The 19,882-nt window shown below is 45.1% G+C and overlaps 1 protein-coding gene across 6 annotated transcripts in view; it reads left to right on the forward strand.

The window, feature by feature from the left end:
* BRSK2 (BR serine/threonine kinase 2) overlaps window positions 1-19,882 on the forward strand; it is a 495,363-nt gene that overhangs the window by 459,842 nt on the left and 15,639 nt on the right. For all 6 annotated transcript variants that reach the window (XM_075065085.1, XM_075065086.1, XM_075065087.1 and 3 more), the window contains 4 exons: window positions 651-699; window positions 7,664-7,787; window positions 9,611-9,791; window positions 11,151-11,240. In XM_075065085.1, the coding sequence (XP_074921186.1) occupies window positions 651-699; window positions 7,664-7,787; window positions 9,611-9,791; window positions 11,151-11,240 (444 nt within the window). The remainder of the gene's footprint in view (window positions 1-650; window positions 700-7,663; window positions 7,788-9,610; window positions 9,792-11,150; window positions 11,241-19,882) is intronic.

A 19,882-nucleotide genomic window follows, 5' to 3' on the forward strand; every position in this document is an offset into this window, starting at 1 on the left:
AAGGAAGGACTGAGAATTGTAACAGTGATGCAGGGATCCGTCTCAAGGGAAAAGTTGATCAACTAGTTTTATTTTTGGCTCTGGCACAACCCTGTTCCACGAACTGGAGCCCATTGGATTCTGTGCAAGGTGCTAACACAGCTGGACTCATGTAACAACATTCCAACATCTCATTTGCACTTTGAGGGGTCTGCAGGGATTCCCTGTGTATTTTCAGTGGCTATGGGGATTTGTTAGATGAAAGGCACTGTGCAAAGTATGAATGTTAACCACTGATTCTCATTTGTTTATTAAATAGGAAAAAAGAGTAGAAAGTGATTCAGACACACTACAATGATAAGCTCAGTCTAAAGGCCTGATCCAAAGCATGTTGAAGCCAATGGGAGACTTTCCATTGACTTCAATGGGCTTTCGGTCAGGCCCTGACAGCATCAATATTTTCGAATAGAGTAGTCACAGTGATCTAGGAACACGAGACCAATGCTTAAACATCAGGACTGGCTTGTGGTTTTTAGGAGCTGTAGGGATGCAAGGAAAACAAGGGGGTTTGGTGCAAGGATTATTTCATTGGTATAGAAGGAAGAAGAGGAAGGTTTATTTATTTACCATTTCCTTTTTCTTGCTCCCTCTTTTTGTGTGCTCGCATACAGTACCTACACCAGAGGAGATGTCCAATTTAACCCCGGAATCTTCCCCAGAGTAAGTAATTCACTATGATGCTACTTATCTCGCCACTTTATGGTTTCCTTCCTGTGCTAATGGTGTGATAGAAATACAGCCCATTCCTCGTCCTGAAAGGCTCTAGCAAATGGTCTAGAGATATGAAAGGGATCTTCCACTGGGGTCCATGGGCACAGGGCCAGCTCCAGAGTTTTTGCCGTCCCAAGCAGTGGGGAAAAAAAAAGCCGCGATTGCGATCGGCGGCAGCTCCACCATGCCGCTTTCTTCTTCGGCAGCAATTCGGCAGCAGGTCCTTCCCTCCAAGAGGGATCAAGGGACCCACCGCCGAATTGCCGCTGAAAAGCCCGAGGTGCGCCCCTTCCCCTTGGCTGCCCCAAGCACCTGCTTGCTGAGCTGGTGCCAGGAGCCGGCCCTGCATGGGCACAATCCAATGCGCAGTGAAGTCAACGCAAGTCAACAGGTGTGCCTGAGGCTCCTCACTTTCTTTGGGGTGCGGAGTTTACCAATGTTGAAACACCATCCTGCTCTCTCTTCCTGTGTTTCTCCAGCAAATCATTCTCTGGGAGGAAGGTCTTGTAATTGGCCCCAGCAGTGCAGTCACAGGACTTCCACTTAGTAAAGCACAGTTTGTGTCCCAGGAATAGGGTGTGAAGAGTAATTCCTGGAGCAATTCGGAGATGTCACTGCCTGTGATAGTGAATGCAGTGTTAATTCCTGATAGCAGCACCAGAAGCTGCAGGGGCTATTTAATATTCACCAGGCATGTTCCTAAAAATCAGTGCACAATTAAACAATTTCATTGCATAAATGTGCGTCATGGCATGGTGTGCTTGGAAGACCCTGCCAAAGAGCAGTGCTCTAAACACTTCCTAATGTGGGTAACAGATGCCAAATTAGTCCTTTTTATTTTCACAGTTTGTGTTTGTGCACCCTATGCCCATAGAATTTCCCTGCCAACCGAGGCCATTTAGACCCTCTGTGCATAAAATATTCCTGAGTCCTCAATGGAGATTTGGGGTCCAAAGATCTCTAATTGGAGCTAGTAGCATTGCCTTAATACTTTTACTAGTGCCAGGGCATCGTGTCGTGAAAGCTGGGCACTCCGTTTCCAAAGCTGCACCAGCAGGATGGGCAGGTGGGGAATGGTTGGGGGTACGGCAGTGGCAGTACAGAGAATGAGGAGTGAAGAGAGAGGGAGAAGTCCAAGAGGAAAAATAGAACAAGTTGTGTATTTAAACCATGGGATGTTTACTGCTAGGGGGGACTTAGGGATACTTCATAAAGAGAACAGGTTCACACTGAAGAAATAAATGAAACACTCATGTCAAATGGTCTTAAGGGTATTAAAGCTGAAAAAGTCTGTGAGTGAAATCTTTCTTTCTTTCTTTTGTGTGCCAGTGGAAGCTCCTGCCATCCCTATTTCACACTGTTCCTTTAAGAGTCGGTGTGGTAAGGCAGAGTCTGTCATTTGAGGCAGTTTGGATGCAAGTCAAGTCCTAAGGCCCTCTCTCCCTTTTCTGTATAATTGCTGAATTAATGAGTTCAATTGGGTTGCACCCTGCAGCAAACATAATAAAACTCGTAAAAAAATAATGAACTAGATTTTCTTTTAACCATAGATGTCATGTTTCTCGTGCCCACTTCCACATATTTTGGGTTTTGTTTTTGTTTTCCCCATAAGAAAATAGACATCTTCATCAAGAACTCTACTGACCTCATCTGCTGAGTGATAAACATGTGTTTTCTTTCTCTGTTATGGCATCTTTTAATGACTCTCATTCAACAATCCTGATGATTGGCTAATATACCATGACATGTCTAGGTAATGCTTGTTTTTCTCTTATGGAGAAGTCCTAGTTAATTTATTAGCAATGAAGCCAAAAAGAATATATCCTCAGCTGGTGTATTCATAGAATCATAGAATATCAGGGTTGGAAGGGATCTCAGGAGGTCATCTAGTCCATCCCCCTGCTCAAAGCAGGACCAATCCCCAGAGCCCCAATTCAGCAAGGCACTTAAGCACGTATGGACCCTTCAGCATGTGAGTAGTGCCATTGGTATCAATGGAGCTAATCATATGCCTAAAGTAGTGCTCGTGCTTAAGTGTCTTGCTGAATCAGGGTCCAAATAAGGAGTTTGCCAATAGGGTTCTAGACAAATTACTGTAGAAATCTATCGCTTTTTAACAGAAAGTGAGATTCTTTCTTTCTTAACCAGCAGGGATAGAATTCTCTGTTAAATTTATATGATCATTCAAAAAAAGCAATGGAAAGTGTATCAATATCTATTAAATCTTACCAGATTATTCCAAACAGGATATATATTGTTCTGTCCTCCAGTGACATCCCCTCCTTTCTCACTGCCCCCTGAAACACACCTTCCTTTCTTATCCGTGGCTGCCAGTAACAGCTAATTGACTTCTAGCTGTTCCTTACAAGGAGAATGTCTTTACTGCTCACCTACACATCTCCAGAAGGATCTATAGACATTCAGAGCTATGAAATTGGCCAAAGGAGGACAGCTAGAATTCAGTATAAACCGGGGCAGACTGATTAATGCTGCACCATAGAAGGAACAGTTTGATGTGGACAGACGCACTGATGGAGTTGGGTCTTGAGAGACTGGGTTCAATTCCCTACTCTTCCACAGATGCCCTGTGTGACCTTGGACAACTCATTTAATCCTTTTATGCTTCAGTACCTCCATCTCTACGGTGGGGATAATCATATTCTCCTCCTTCCACCCTTGATCTGTCTTGTGTATTTAGGGCAAGATTGTGACTAAGGGCTTGTCTATACTACCCGCCGGATCGATCCAGTGGTGGTTGATTTATCGCATCTAGTCTAGATGCGATAAATCAACCGCTGAGCGCTCTCCTGTCGACTCTGGTGCTCCACCAGAACGAGAAGGGGAAGCGGAGTTGACAGGGGAGCGTCAGCTGTCGACTTACTGCAGTGAAGACACTGCGGTAAGTAGATCTAAGATATGTTGACTTCAGCTACACTATTCACGTAGCTGAAGTTGCATATCTTAGATCGACCTTGCACAGTAGTGTAGACGAACCCCCAGACTTAGACACTTATGCAGGGAAGTAAGAGCCTGTTTTGGCCACACAGCAAGGGGGAGGGCAGGAGGGAAGTGTGCCTCTGGGAGGTGAACAGCACCATTTATCATTTTAAATGTGCCTGGAAGGAAGGGAATAGTCCTACTCTGGAGACTAGTAGGAATTCTCCATGTGTCCTCTTCTGAACATATCAGAGGACTAGGCAGTAGACCACATGTGTCCCACTTCTCCCAGGATTGCCAAGTCTGTGTTACAGTTTAAAAAAGCGTTTTTGCCCTCTGAAACAGTGCCCACCCCGCACAGCATCTAAACCATGGCCCCTCCTGTCACCTAGAGCAGTGCTTCTCAAAGTGGTGCTTCAGTCTGCGAGCCATTGGCTGCCGGTCCATGGCAAGTTTCCTCATAAGAGCGTCAAATAGGATAATAATATGGCACCGGTCCCTGGCACATTGGAAAAAAAATTGCCAGTCCCTCATATCTGATAGCTTGAGAAGCACTGACCTAAAGGGGGCTTTCCAAGCATGTGAGGGCTCTGAAGACCAACTGCAGTGGGGGAACTGGGTTTCTCACCACCTGCTGGTCAAACAGCACCTGATAGATTTTAGAAGAAAGAAATAGTGAAAGGGTCTATAGTATGTGGGTCCATCACAAGAGAGCTGAGAGGCAGAGTTTGGTGGGTTTGTTATTGAGAAACCAGGAAGAGAAGTGAACTATAAACAATGAGAGAAGAGGTGAAAGCCTCAGCCCTTGTTATTTAACATGAGAATAGACAAAGCACTGGAAAATATACTGTAAACTGGAGAAAGAACCCTGCAGTCAGGCTAGGGGATGGACTAGAAAGATGACCCTGGGATCTTAGGTCTTTTCCATTTCAAACTTCTACTGCTCTTAAAGCAAGAAAAGTACAAGGCTCAGTTTACACACGTGGGCATCCATTTGGTTGGTTTTATTCTGCAACTGAAGATCTCATGTGCTTCCCCAGCGGAGTCCCTCTACTCCAAGCCCCACTTTGAGAAGGAGACTGGCAGAGAGGTGAGAGGATTATTAGTGCCAATACCTTTTGTGCTGCAGGGAGGAAGGGGAAGCAGGACTCCCAATGCCAGCTTTCGGGCCTGATTCTTGGAGATGCTAAGCATCTCCTTCAAGGTGCTGAATGCCCTTGACTCTTAGGAGCTTCAGTTGGATTTCAGACCTTAAAGTTAAGGTCTACTCTGAAAAAAGATGAAGTACAAATGGCAGCTTTTTACTTGGCAGGTCTGTTTCTGCTGAGTTGGCAGAGAGGTCAGGTTGTACTGTTTTCTGATCCTGTGAGCTCTGCAGAGCCAACACAGTGACAGGGGAGTCAGTGGAGTCTATTCCATCTATTGCATCACCAACAAAATTATTTACTGAATTCCAATCAGTTACAGGCAGAAAAGTAGTGGAGGTGTCATTCGGGTCTTAAACTTGCCTAGCGCAAAGCCTTTATTCCAGGTGATAATTCATGAGAAGGAAAGAACTCAGCTGGACCCTGAGATCTCAGGCTGAGTTTGCAGGGTTAGTGGCAATAAAATTCGTTATTGTATCTATAAATGGAGCCCTTTTTACCTGTAGTCATTGAGAGACCAGTGAATATAGGGACCCACAAGGTGATTTTTTTTTAATGATTATTTTACACAGAAGAGCTGTATTTAAATATTTATACCTTGGCCCACCCCAGAAGTGATGGATACAAGCCTAGGACAACCAGACAGTTTAAATGGATAACCAGGTGCAAACAGCTAATGAGCAAAAGGCCCTTGACCTGCAGGGAGTGGTTGTCTCAGCTTTCCGGGGGCCTACAGAGTGGTTCTGTCATTGTGAGGCACATGAGCTCATTAGTATGTAATTTCCTTTCACACTCTAACCGTAGCTTTCGTAACGACCCATTTAAATGAGAGGCCCTTTCTCTTTACTGCTCTCTTTGGTAATCTTTGGCTCACTGACCTAGTTACAGCTGCTTATGAATATTTTAGGGAGTTATGGTTTTCCAACCCACTTTTACTGAGGAGGGTGATTTACCAAACTGCAAGTGAATCCTTTTGCACTCTGCTTTTGGTCCCCTGGGGTAGATGGAAACAGAAGCTGATTAACACTGAGCTGTCTTTCCTCTGTTTGGATTAAATGGGCAATAAAATGACAGTACTGTGATGCATGGAGCAATCCAGTAGTAAGGGCGAAGTCCAGTTGATTTCAAGACTTTGTTCTCCATCCCAGATGTCGAGACTCCAAATGTGTTTTCCAGTGTGTTCCTCTCGCTCCTTAACCCGGGTCTGGCCCCAGGGAGCCTAGATCTAGCCAGTTCTGTTTACCCAGAGAAGCAGATCTTTATCAAGATGTTACATCTCCAGATGGCTCTTTACCAGAAAGGCTTAAGGTTAGAGAAACTCTTCTCCTGTTATGTTGTGCAGCATTCTCCCAAGAGAAGTTGTGGAAGTCCATTGCTTGGCACACTGCAAACCAGACTTGACATGATCACTATAAAATATTCTGCAGGGAGTAATCCTGCATTGGCAAGAAGATGGACTCGGTGGCCTAGCAGGTCTTTTAATCTCTAACCTCTATAGACAATCCATCCCTGGTGTGACTTGACTGATTCCAATGGAGTTTCCTCTGAGATTAATTTGACCCAACAATTCTATGGCTGTGTCACATGAGTGAAGCAATCTTCCCCCTCCACCACACTTTCTGTAGGGTCCACCTACTATTCTCAAGCCCTGACTAACCTCCCATTGATGTAAATGACCCTGCATTTCTTCTGTAGTCCTTTTACTTTACTAGTGAATGTTGATAAAGCGGTGCTAGTGAAACCTCCTGAGTGGAAATACACATTTGATGTTGCTGTCAGTATGAAAACAACAAAGTAATTTCATTTATGGTGGAATCAGCATTCAGTGCTTGAGAAAACAGCAGGTATTGGCCACTGTCTCTTAAAACCAAGAATGGTGGTTAGAGTACTTTGATATCTCCCCCTTGATACTTGGTAAAATTCACCCTGGGCAGAAGGCCAGCACAAGGGCCATGCATTCCTTAGATTCCTTAAGTGGGATTTAAGTAACATATAAGCCTTGTGTTTAATGATATAATAGGATACGATGGGTGGGCCACATAGCACGGTTCACGGACAATAGGTGGACCGCAATCATTACTGAGTGGTACCCGCAAGAACAGAAAAGACCACCTGGTCAGCCTCCAAGAAGATGGGAAGATGACATTGTTAAATGTTTCGGACGAATGTGGAGAAGAAAGGCAAGAATGCGAGAAGAATGGTAGATGTGTTGTGATCGGCGCAGTCTTAACAACAGCTGAAGACTGATCGATCCAGGTGATCCAGGTGATAAGCCTTGTGGTATCCCTCTGCACGGGGTTGAATTTCACCTACTGACATGGCAGTTTGGAGGATTAGTGAGAAACCCAGAACAATATGGGTGTAATAAATATTGTCAACCCAGGAGGAGATTTTCAGGTTAGAAGCTTCAAAACTTCTAGAAAACCTCAAGTGGACTGAAACTGACCTGGAATGACCTCCAAAAACTCCAGAGTATCAGTGTCACCAGCACCCACCATGATGCCAGAAGACACAGGAAGAGCCTTGCAGGGGATCTCTGAGATCCATACGCAGATTTTATGTGCACTGTCATATTGATTAGTGTGTTTGGTTAATGCGACAGCGGCTCCTGGCTTTCCACTGCTGATCACACCGGGCTGCTGTAGTAAAATCACATGGTCCACAATCTAGTGTCTGATTGAGTTACATCACATCACCCATTGTAGCAGCATCACAGTGTGATGACAGCCTATCGTCCTTGAGTTGTATGCATGTTTGTCCAAATGCCAAGTGTCTCAGAAATGCTTTTTCTGTTCTAACCCTACTCCTTCTTTCTTTTTTCTCCATGTCAGGCTTGCCAAAAAATCCTGGTTTGGTAACTTTATCAACCTGGAGAAAGAAGAACAGATCTTTGTGGTCATTAAAGATAAACCGCTAAGCTCCATCAAGGCTGACATTGTGCACGCTTTCCTTTCGGTAAGTCAGTCTGGTCCGTGCTATAGACTTATCTCACTATTCAATTCCAAGGACATCCTAAGTCCACACATTCTTGGACAGGGCCCCCACATCCTGGAATTCCTCCCCGGTGTGTTCATTTCTGCAGCACATTCTTTGCTTATCTGCTTCCCACTCAACCTGGCCTAATGAGGTACCAGATTTCCCAAGGGGACTTGCAAAGCACTAAAATGAAAGTCTTCCATGGACCTGATGATGCTTGAGGTTTAAATGCAGTTAGAGCTTAAAGTGCTGCTGCAGTGCCTAGAAAGTTAATTCCCTTAATCGACTGTTCCATTAGATTTATGGCACATCATTTTCCCCTTCTCCTTCTGGGTCCCACAGGATCCTCAGGATGCTCCCTCCATCCCTTGCACCAGGAGGGGGAAATCTGTCTCACATCAGACTTTCTAGTCTTAATTTTAAATCTCCCCTGTACTTGGCACACATAGAAGGCTCGTTTTCTCCTAGGGCTGAAACATCTGTGGTTGGAGACGCGGTCTGTCTGCAGCTTAAAGTCTCCACACCTGGGATTTTGGGATTAGTGGGGAGGGGGCATCCCTTCCTCCCAGACACAGAGGCCCTATTCTCTCCCACCCATAAGTACAAATGAAGAAAACATAAATGAGAGTGAAATTGATCTGAGAGATTTTTTTGTTCTAAGGGAGTTAGGTACATTTTTTTAAATTTGAGATGGGGATAGGGCTTAGTTTATTTTATATATTTTGCTATATGACATTGTTTTTCTGCAGAAAGGCACTAATTTTCGATCTCTATGATATACCTGCTGTAATCAATGCCATTCCATAGAGCAGTCAAGACCTCTGACCTTTTTTGCACACAGCACAGACGTGTAAGCATGAGGTTTAACATAATAGTGAGCATCACCCACTGTAAATGATCACACATTTATTTAAACTATGCCTCTCTCCTACATGAAGTCCATGGATTCAGCTCCGCATATGGGACTGGTATATTGGCTTTTAGTGCCCAGTAATCACTGTGAATACCCCAGCTGCTCTCTCACAGCTAGCTTCCTAATTAAAGATAATGCAGCAATCTGCTAAATGAATCCCTACGGCCAGATTTTCACAAGAACACTGTTCCTATTAGGTGCCCAGATAAGTGGCCAGCTTGCTAAGATTTATAGCATGTTGAGTGCCGAGCCTATTTAGAATTCTGGCCCTGACTGTCAATGCTGGGCACCTGAAAACCTTGCCCTGAACAGTTTTGAAACTCTGGCCCCACGCGTGAAGATCTCAGGAGTACCCTAGAGATCACTCAAAGGTCTGTTTCCTACTGATAGGATGCAGGGGGTAGTTAGGAACTTCACAGATAAACAGTCCCTGTAGAGATCCCAGGTTCTGGTCCTGTTTAGCTATCCAGTATCCCTTTTCCTGGGCTCTCTTTGGTATCCGGCTTTGAATTTTCTACCCCCACCTGATATCATTTCTCACTGAGCTGTGAGGATCTACTGGAACTGATGCTTGGGAGATGTCAAAGGACTCACTATGCTCAGTTGTACAGCAAGGGGAATTCTTAATTATGTCAGGTACTTCACCAGTATGCACGCTTTAAACCTGGCTTGATTCACAAAGTGCTGTGCATTCGTGTGAGGTGCTGAGCGCCTCAACTCCCACTGATTTTACAAGAGGGCACAGCTCATTGCAAAGCTGAGCCCATAGGCAGCAAAGCTTTCTCTCTCCGATGGCTGCGAAGTCCAAACGAGAGAGAGAGAGAGAGATCTTCTTAAATAGAGCTTTTGCCCTCTGACTATATCATCCCCTACTGCCACCCTGTTTCAGATTCCCAGCCTCAGTCACAGCGTCATCTCACAGACAAGTTTCCGTGCAGAGTACAAGTCCACGGGGGGTCCCGCTGTCTTCCAGAAGCCAGTGAAGTTCCAGGTGGACATAACATACACAGAAGGGGGCGAGGCACAGAAGGAGAATGGGATCTACTCAGTCACTTTCACGCTCTTATCAGGTAACCACGCAGTGGCTGCAGCCTGCGGGCAGGGTAGCATTCACCCTGCCAGTGGGGATGCTGGGGCATGAGGGCAGACCTGGGAGCAGAGAAGATGAAAGCTTAGAACTCAGGAAGAGCAGGAGAATTTGGGAGTGGAGGGTGTAGGGAAGAGGAATGACAGTTTAGACATCCCGCGGTTTGGGCAGCGATGGGCATGCTGGGAGACAAAGGGAAGTTCAATGGAAGCAGCTACCCTCGAAGCAGATGTTGTTGTGGTCAGACAGACCAGTGTGCTAGAGTCGCTGCTGCTCAGTGCATTGGACTTGAAATGCTCCAGCTGTCCTGCCTTATTGTTTCAGTATAAGGTATGTCTCTGACCAAGGTGCTGTGTGGCCACGCACAGGGCTTTTGCCCTTACCCAGAACATAAGCAGCAGGGAAGCCACTCTGCTGTCCTAACTGGCCACCAGGCACACTGTGAGAGAGGCAGGCCAGTCTGACTCAGAACTGCAGAACTAGGCCCTTGACTAACCTGGATTCTCTTCTGGGTCCTCTCCTCCTCCCTTCACAGTCAGACCTTTATCCCTTCCCCAAAGGCTGTGAGTAAATTCCCTCCCCAAACAGGTCCCATATCAAAGCAAGCCATCTCCATAGTGGCTGCACAAATCCAGTCTGTGCACCAATACCAGAGCCTCCCCTCCTCTCTAGGGATGGCTCGTGTCACCTTCCCCTCCTTTTGACACACACTTGCTCCCAACAGATGGGCTGTCAAGTCTGAAGCATGAGTCATTTCTGATTTTAAATCTTTGGGAGGAGGGCAGGAGGACTAGACCTTCTGGAGATGTGGGCTGTGCAAATAGATTTAGGCTGTTATGCACCATTAGGTTATAGATGGGCTTGGCATTGGTAGGATGGATACAATTATTGCCAGTCTCCAATCAACCCCCATTAGAATAGATTTTGAATGGATCTGGCAATAGGAACCTTTGGAGGAGGGAACTGCTGTAATTCCCACTGAGAATCCTAATTCTGGAGGGCAGGGGAACCGTCTGAGGGAGGAAAGAGATTAAAAAGAGAAAAAGAACCTCACATTTAGAAAACCAGCCCCCAGGACATTTCAGATACTGGGATGGGAAAGGAGCATCTAAGCTAGACTCTTCCATGGAATCCTTCACGTCATAGTTCTAAAGTGGTGGTCATTCAGTAGCTCTGCAGTCACACACCAGCCCACAGACACATTATCAGTCTGATCATGGGGGAGGGATGGAAATTGAAGGGAAGATGCTTGTTCTTCCTCCCCCTGTGTTATGCCCTGTGCCTTATGAGGGTATTCAGCTCCTGCTCTCTCACCGCTGTTTGCATCTTTTGTCCTGCACAGGTCCAAGCCGTCGTTTCAAGAGGGTAGTAGAAACCATTCAGGCACAGTTGCTAAGCACACATGACCAGCCTTCAGTGCAGCAGTTATCAGGTATGTTGTATTCACTGTTCAGTGCTTTGCTTCAGCCAGGACATGAAGGTGAAGTGCCTCTCAGTGGAGAGGTGGGGGAAAGAAAAATGGGGGAGCGCATCCCTCTGATTGTAACTAGAAACTAGCTTCATTCAGACAGAACAAAAACTCCCTCCCCCTCATCCACCCTACTCCTGCCTCTCACACTCCATCTCCAATCTCCCAAAGTGAGAAGCCCTTCCCACTTCCCACCCCAAGAGCCATCTGTACCCCCTCAAAGGAAGCAGAAGCTCCAGATTTTCTGTAGCTCCCAAATAACAGATTAAAGAGCTCTCTAGAATGCTGGAGAACCCCCTATATCCACTTCTGGAATAAAGCTTGGAGCTGCCTTTAGCAAGAAGTTAAGAGCAAAGGCTTTCTGAGTGTCAGAAGGTGGCTCCCAGCTATGGGTTGTGGTATTAGACACCTGGCCCAGTTGATCTATTGGTGAAGCCTTCATAGTGTATTCAGGTTCTGCAGGATCTCAGCTTTTATTTTTTTAAAAAGCAAGTTGCTAGCCCCAATGTTTGTAAAAAAAAAAAAAAAAAACCCTTCTAAATGGGACCCTAGTGTAATTAATGCAATGTCATCTTCCTGAGTCTGCAGTCAGCCTGAAATGGTCACTCTGAGGTGCAAACGCCCTCACTCCATTAAGCATCTTGGAATGTTCACTCTAGAGCCTAATGATGACACTTTAAAATGTCAGCATTACCTCTCATTGCTGATCATTTTAAGAGAACAGAACAGGGAAAAATGTGAGAGTTGAAGTCCCTGGGAAGGTTGGGAATTGGGAGTTACTGCAGGAAAGGAAATGCAGTGGGAGAAACAGAGGAGACACAGAGAAAGGAGAATGGGAAAGGAAGACAAGGAAAGGGCAGAAAGAATGAGGAGAACGTTCTCATATGAATGATGCTGACGCCATTAAGTACTGAGCAAATGAAAAATGTTAGTAACTAAAAGATCCGTATAAGGGCTAAATCGTCTGCTTGATCTTTGTGTAAACGTGCCATTGCCATGAAGGGGGATTTGCTGTAGATTTAGGTGGGTATTGAGTCCTAAATGTATACCCTGGTCCATGGATTATAATTAAAAATGGACTTTGGCCCTTTTCCAGAATGGGTTTGAAGCCCTTGCTCTAACAGTGTGGCAGGTGAGTGAATTAAATCTGGAGACAGTTCCAGCTGGGAGGGCTATAGAGAGAGTTTTTCACAAGACAGTTTAGGACAGATATTTCCCACCTTTCCTCCTCCTGCCAGTATTGCCTAGCCTTTTCCCCGTAGTACTGTAGATTTCTTCACCACCCAAGAGCCACTAAAGGAGATGGGAATGGCTGGATATCTAGAGCTAGATTTGTTTGAGGTTAACATACTCTCAAGGAACCAAGTGCTTTTTTATTTACTTTCCAATCTTACAGCATTAAATCAGATACCAGAAAGAAATGAGACCTTTCCCTGACCCAACACCTTGTGTCCTGCCCTCCCTGGTGGGGTTGGGAGAGTTGGGTGATCAGAGAAGCATCTCGTGGTGGAGATCTAGCCAGTTGAGACTAGTTCTGCCATTCCTCCTGCTGTTTGACTAAAGGTCCCCCGTCCTTGCCACTAAGGGGAAGAAATCCCTTATCCTCAGCTGAGTAAACCCTATTCAAGAAATCCATTACCTCACTAACCAGCACCATGACCTGGCCCTCTGTGCTTCATCTACTGAGACTATCTAGAAAGATTTAGATCCTATTTTTCCCAAGAGTTTAATGCAGCCAGGGTGTCCCCATTGGAGAGTCTTCTCAGTGACATGGAACAAAATGCATTTGTCTGTCTGAGAGGTGAGGGAAAGCGTTCAGGACAAACCATGCTGTGGGAAATGGATCCAACATGCAGCTTTGTTCTCTCTCTCTCTCTCACACACACATACTCATGAGGAAATCAAATTATAAATGCAGAATTTCTTTCCTCTGTCCAAAGCTTCACCAGAGTATCTCTTCGGAGCAATGGAAACCCAGCCCGTTCCTTAACATCACCTCCCTATCACTGAGAACGGGGGATTACGTATAGAAATCTAAAGTACAACAGGAACAGAATGGGTGGGCTCTTGTAAGTAAGAATGAGAATTCCCTGCAGCTGGGCAAGGGACGATTCCAGGCAACAGGACACAGGAGAGACTCCAAATCAAACAGTCCTGCAATCAAATATTCTGCTCAACAGGATGTGTGTGCTTCTCAATAAGAAGAAGAAGGATCCCTCTTGGAAAATTTAGATTGGCGTCTAGAGCCAGGAGAGAGAGAACTTGCTAGGGGGAAGGAGAAAAGAGGATTGTTTCCATTAAGGTGGCAGCCAGCTTCTGAGAGCTGGCAAGCTATGGAGCACATCTTCCCAGCTGTACTGGAGCAGGTGAAATGCGATAAGGGGAGGGGAGACAGAGAGAGCAGTGACAGGGTCAGTGTCCATCAGCTAGTCCAAATGAGCTCTGGTGGGACAGAAGAATTTGTCTTGTTGGGTGGCAGCCATGACGGTCATAGATTCATAGACTCTAGGACTGGAAGGGACCTCAAGAGATCATCGAGTCAAGTCCGCTGCCCTCATGGCAGGACCAAATACTGCCTAGGCCATCCCTGATAGACATTTATCTAACCTACTCTTAAATATCTCCAGAGATGGAGATTCCACAACCTCCCTAGGCAATTTATTCCAGTGTTTAACTACCCTCAGTCAAATCAATGTGCCTCAAGTCCAAGTGTGTAATTTTAATATTAGGCAACACTCTCCCTTTTTTCCCCTGTCTATCCTTCTGAACAAAACTATACCCAGTCCAACATCCAAACATTCCAATCATGTGTATTATCATCTACCAAGCTTTCAGTGATGCCAACCAATGTCGTAGTTGTACTTATTTTTTCTTAGCGACTTCCAGTTCTTCCTGCTAATTACCTACTTCTCACTTTGTAGGCCTCTCAGATACTGGTTTGTCTTCGCCCAGTTTGCCTGACCTTCCTTTCTTCTGCCATACAGCCAGCTTCTCTTGTTTCGACCCATCTCCCACGGTCTCATGTTTCCCTCACTTACGTGTGGGCTTCTTGCTCCACTGTCCATCGAGACCTAGATTAAGGGCCTCACTAGGTTACACAGTCTCGTTGTGCACATAGAGGTTTTCCCCTCCTCGAAGTAACGCCATCTCTTCTGCTAGGCGTCTTTCTTCGAATAGCCATCCATGGTCAGGAAGCCCAAGCTCCTCCTGGTGTACACCCTTTCGCAGCAGCATCCCTCCATAGATGCATCTGTCTTGTCAGCCCATACCTTTGACAGGAGATTGAGAGAATACACACTATGCCTCTCAAACTCCTTTCACCTTCTCCGAAGAGCCAGTGATCATTTTGATCTCTGCTCGTTCCAACCTCCATGCTTCTTTTGTACCATGGTATGTAGCATGGGTTAGTATCAGAAGGGTGGATAATCCTTCCTGACATTGCCTCTTGTACAATCTGGTATGGGCCCTGGCAGGCAGTAACCTCCGCGATGAAATGTTCAGGGCACAGATTGGCCACTCCGTCCCCTGAGCAGAGAGTTTCCCGACAACTACCTATCATTTCTCTTCACAGTGTGGCAGAACCTCCAGCTTTACGGATTGAGCTCTTCCTCCTTACGTAGGGGGTGATTCACTTTCTCCTCTGTACAAGATGAGCATACGGTTACCTATTACCACAGTGAGTGGTTCGGAGCAGGGGTGGAGCCTGGTTGCTTGCCGCGTAGACCAAGCCTGCAGTTGTCCACCCACCTGAAGGCCTCTCCTCCATCCACCGAGGGTTTGGCTGTAGCGTCCTGTTGTAACTGGGACACGCACCTCAGCTGTTCCATATGGACATTGTTCCAGAATGCCGCTCGTGGACTCGGATGCTCCTCAATCTATGCCCCGACTCACCTCCTCCTGTAGCTCTCCCACCTGCTGCCTGAGAGATTCCACCAGTAGGCACCTTTCACATTGGATGCCCCCCCTCCCCCCAGCCTGGATATCAGTAAGTGGAAATTGCAAGTTACAGTCCCTGCAAAAGCACATGAGGATCTGAGTAGAAGCATCCATGCTCAGGTGCTCTGTCTGGCTACAAACACAGGTGGAGGAGACAGAAGCAGTGCTGGCACAGGTGTTGTGGGTCTTCCTAACCATCATTAAGCTTCCCTCTGTCAAACTCCCTCTCAAACTCCCCTGTCCACTCTGCTCCCCTGGTCACTCTGCCTCTGGCTTTTAAAGCCTGCTTGCCTAGGTCAGTCCCTCCCCCTCATGAGTCACACTGGGGAAGGCTAATCAAAGGCAATCAAGGGAACAAGCAAAGGAACAAAGTCAGGACCTCAGCTCCAACTGCCACAGCGGCTTTAACTGAAACTGAAGTCACCTGAAATCAGAATCACAATTAAAATTCAAATAGTCAAGCACACTCACTCACACCAACAGCTAGTACTCTCACCTGGGAGCCTGTTTTGCAGTGGGATCTCTTGCTCTCCCTCTCAAACTCCCCTGTCTGCAGCTCCCTGTCCGTCATAAAGTCACTTCCCAGAACCTACCGTGGAAAGCAAAGATAATTCTGCCTCCTTCCTCTCTTCCCAAAGCCTGCAAAGGACATGGGCAATTGTGTTCAGAATGCCTGTCCACAGGGCTTGGAGATGCTGTGGAGGCAGAGTGCTCAGCCAGAGGAGTGTTACCCAGCAGATCTTCAGGGAGCTATGCCCAGCCTTGCTCATTCAAAAGGATGGTTTGCCACAGGAGGCGTCTTAGGGAGTATCAAGGGGAGGACATGACTGAGGAGGAGAGAGTGAGACAGAGCTCGCTCATCCCTCACCTCCAGGAAACAAAACAGTTACCTTCCTCTCCCATGGCTTCGAAGAAGCTTTAAGTCTAATGATAGAGGCCAGCAAGACAGGGCTGCTGGTCTCATGCTGCTGGGGTGCTGGTCACTAGAGGGTCAGCCTGAACATTATTAACACCCCATACTGGGCATTGTCAGCCTCTCCTGCCGCAGGAATTTGTCCCCAGTGCTGCTCCTGTTACCAGGTTAATGAGATCCATTGCGCTTGGCCTCTGTAGCCTGGTGCGGTGGTTCAGTTAGCTATGCCTGTCTCCCTACCAGCCCTGATCATTCCAGCAGTTTTATTGCATGTTGGATAGCACCTTACTTCACTGGTAGTCCCATTGAAAACAATGTGACTGGTGGAGTATAGTGCAGCTCAGCTTGCTGCCACACACCTACCAACTATGAAGCCATGTCCCCTGACATCCAGGTCAGATGCCTTTATAGGTGGGGCCATTGGAACAAAAATGTATAAAGTGAGAGAGGTGTAGGAGGATCAGTTACAACAGCTTTATTTTAGAGCAGGATTACCCATCACTGAAGGTGTCTCCAATTCCATCAGCGTCAGTGAGGACTTGTAAGCTCATGGTGCTGATGTTTATTCTCTCTCCTGACCCTCTTTGATCCACTAAGTGACATGCCAGCCCACTAAACCAGCTGGCCTGGGTTTCAGAACAGGACTCACCTTTCTCTGTCTTTCATTTCCCTGAGCTCATATTAGCATTTGTAGATGTTGCAGTGTGCGTGTGTCTCTCTCTGGTATAAGTGGGTGTGTTTCTGTGTCACACCTCTGCACTCTATGGTCTCACTCCACAGGTAGTATCCTCCCTTCATACCCTCATTCTGCTTCTTGGGACTCACTTTGTTTATTCCCTCTCAGCAACTCTGAAGAAAGAAAATACACACACACCACAAATTAAATACATAGATGAATGAAGTCTATAGTAGAAATTAAATTAATATAGTAAAAATCCATTCAACATCAGAAACAGAGTCCAACTGACCAATGTCAGTCCAACACGCTCCCCCAGGCAGTGCCAGGAATTTATGCCTGTATATTGCTGGGACAACAGCAACAGCAATAAATCCATTATGCTCTGCCCTGCCCTGGAAGGACCACTCTCTCTTGGTTCAAGAGAGAAGAATACCATCTCCATGGGCATCAGCCTTGATCCCACTCCACACACTGCTCCACCTTCCATACTCAAACGGTCCAGTACAATCTCTGCTAAAGTACAGACATAACTTAGATAATTTTTTCAATTCTTACTTTCCTCTGATGCATTCTTACAAAGGAATAATAAATACAGGTGGTAAGTGGAGAACTAACAGTGATCATTTCACTGTGCATCAGTTTTCCCCTCATTAGCATTGACTTTCCTTCCTTAGCTTGTTCCTGGAGACGGGAGTTATCCACACACCCTTTTGTCCCATTTTCTGGGCAAACGGCATTGCATCTCTGCAGTAGACTTGCTGCTTCTTTGTTTACTTTTTTCTACTTTATATCAGTTTTTAACTCATTGGTAACTGATGATTTCAGAGTGTCTCAGTGTGGCAGCTGAAAATTCCAGCGCCCAACATCAGAGTTAACGACCAAATAGATGCCTACACACACACACACAACCTCAAAATAAAGCCTGTGTGGATGCTTCTGCCATATCCCTGTACTTATATCCAGCATATACATATGCAGTCTCTGGTTGTACCGATATATGTACTGTGCAGAATAAATTATGCTTACCTGACTGAAATAGCTTTATTAGTTTATAGGCTTTTATAGCTGTGCACTCACATTTTGCCCAGGAGCTGTAACAAACTGAAAAATTACCTAGGAAGATGGATATGAAACTTGCAACATCCAAATGTGAAAAAGGAATTGCAGATTCTCATCATCAGTCTAGAAAGACTGAGTAAATAACAATTGAGGAATTTACAAGGAAGTAATTCCACCAACGGGGTTCTGGTGAAGATCTAAACCATAAGAATGAAATTCAAGCATTCAGATCCTTGATGAGAGAACAATATACTTCAGACAAGCACCCAAAAGTTGGGAAACATACTTGAACTGCTTTGGAGCTGAGCAAGCTAATGGCAATCAAGGGCACTTGGCACCTTGCAGGAGATGGTCAGCATTTGGTAGGATCAGGTCCTTGATCTGGAAATCTCACAGTCTCTTGCTGATGTTTCCTGGATTAACAGAAATCAGAAATACCAGGAAACCGGACTTTTTTTGCAGGCAAATATAGGAAGTGCAGAAACATATGAGAATGTAAAGGAAAAAGGAAAGAGTGAGAGAAGAGTTAAGAGAACTTCATCAAAATAATAATAACAAAAAGTAAGATTAATCCAGAACTGCTGCTCTGGATTAATCTGCTCTGAATTTTGATGCAAACCAGTTTATCCATATCCTCATTAAACACACTGGATTTGATTTATAACACGGTCTTTGTTAAATCAGAAATCTGATTGGCTGCAGGAGTCTCTGTGGTGTAAGGAATACCCAAGATCACCAGCACAGATATTATTTTTTAGTTAACATCTATTGTACGCTTTAAGAAGTGCAGTTACATGACATACCCACACTTCTCAGATAGCTGAAGACACTTGGAATTCGGCCTCATTTCCCACACAAAAGATCTGAATCGTTCAGGCATCGGGTTCTGGATTATTATCCATGGACAGAAAACCAGCTGTGGACAGTTTGCTGGGTTGGTTTTCGTTGAACGTTCTATGGATAAAAATGCTATTTTTAGGTTAAACTTTTATCATCTAGAATATTTATTAGGACAAACATTACAGTATGATAGAAATGACTGAAACTATTCAAACGGTTTTTATAAGGGAGACAGGGAAAGGATTTTTAACCACTCAGTGTTTAACTGATGTCCTCTGAACTACAGTTTCCAGAATGCATCTGTGTGGTGTTCTTTTAAAAAAAACACCTGATAATGTATGAGACAGGTATCAGAACCAAATATGGTTTCCTATGCAATTACAGGTACTATACAACATATAGAAATGCAGGTACTATAGTTTTGGATGAACATTTTCAAGAAACAAAATGAGCTATTTGTTTTTGCCCTCCAGATATTTTTCCATGCTCCTGTAATTCCAAGAGTTTTTGCATTTTTCCCTATCTATCACATACAGGTCTATAACCTGCAATTAATATTTTTGAAACAAAAATATTATATAATGCCTAAGATACTAAAGTTCAAATTGCCTCCACAAGGCCATGTTACATTTTGTGTGTGTGTGTGTGTGTGTGTGTGTGTATTTGTCTTCTTGCATTCGAATTACTCAATTAATGTATTTACAGCAATTAAACAATTAGATGGATCTAAATCAGATTGCAAAACCATCTATAATAACTGACCACAAATGACTTTTAAAAAATAAGCAGTATTTGCACAAAATATCCATTGAAAGTAATATTAAGTTTTTGGGCCAAATCCACAAAGGCATGGAAATATCCATTTCACTGGAGAAACCCCCCAGGATCTAACCCCCAAAAGCATTACCCAAATATGCCCCTTTGTGTGTGGAGTGTCGGCAGCTGAGGGTCCAGTCCAATTCCTTGGAAGTCCTGAAGTCAGTGGGAGTTGGATCAGCACTTAAAAGCATGGACATTCCCATTTAAGAATTAGTTTTCAGTTCTTTAAAGGACTGGATCTGCTAATCATTGGCTAAATTCCCTGAGCTTTTGCAATAGGTGGTGAATTCTTCCAACGGCTAAGAAGAAGGGGAATATACCATTACACATCAGAGGCCTGATCTAATACCAGCTGAAATC

This window comes from Chelonoidis abingdonii, chromosome 4 (genome assembly GCF_003597395.2).
Source record: "Chelonoidis abingdonii isolate Lonesome George chromosome 4, CheloAbing_2.0, whole genome shotgun sequence".
Lineage (NCBI taxonomy): Eukaryota > Metazoa > Chordata > Testudines > Testudinidae > Chelonoidis > Chelonoidis abingdonii.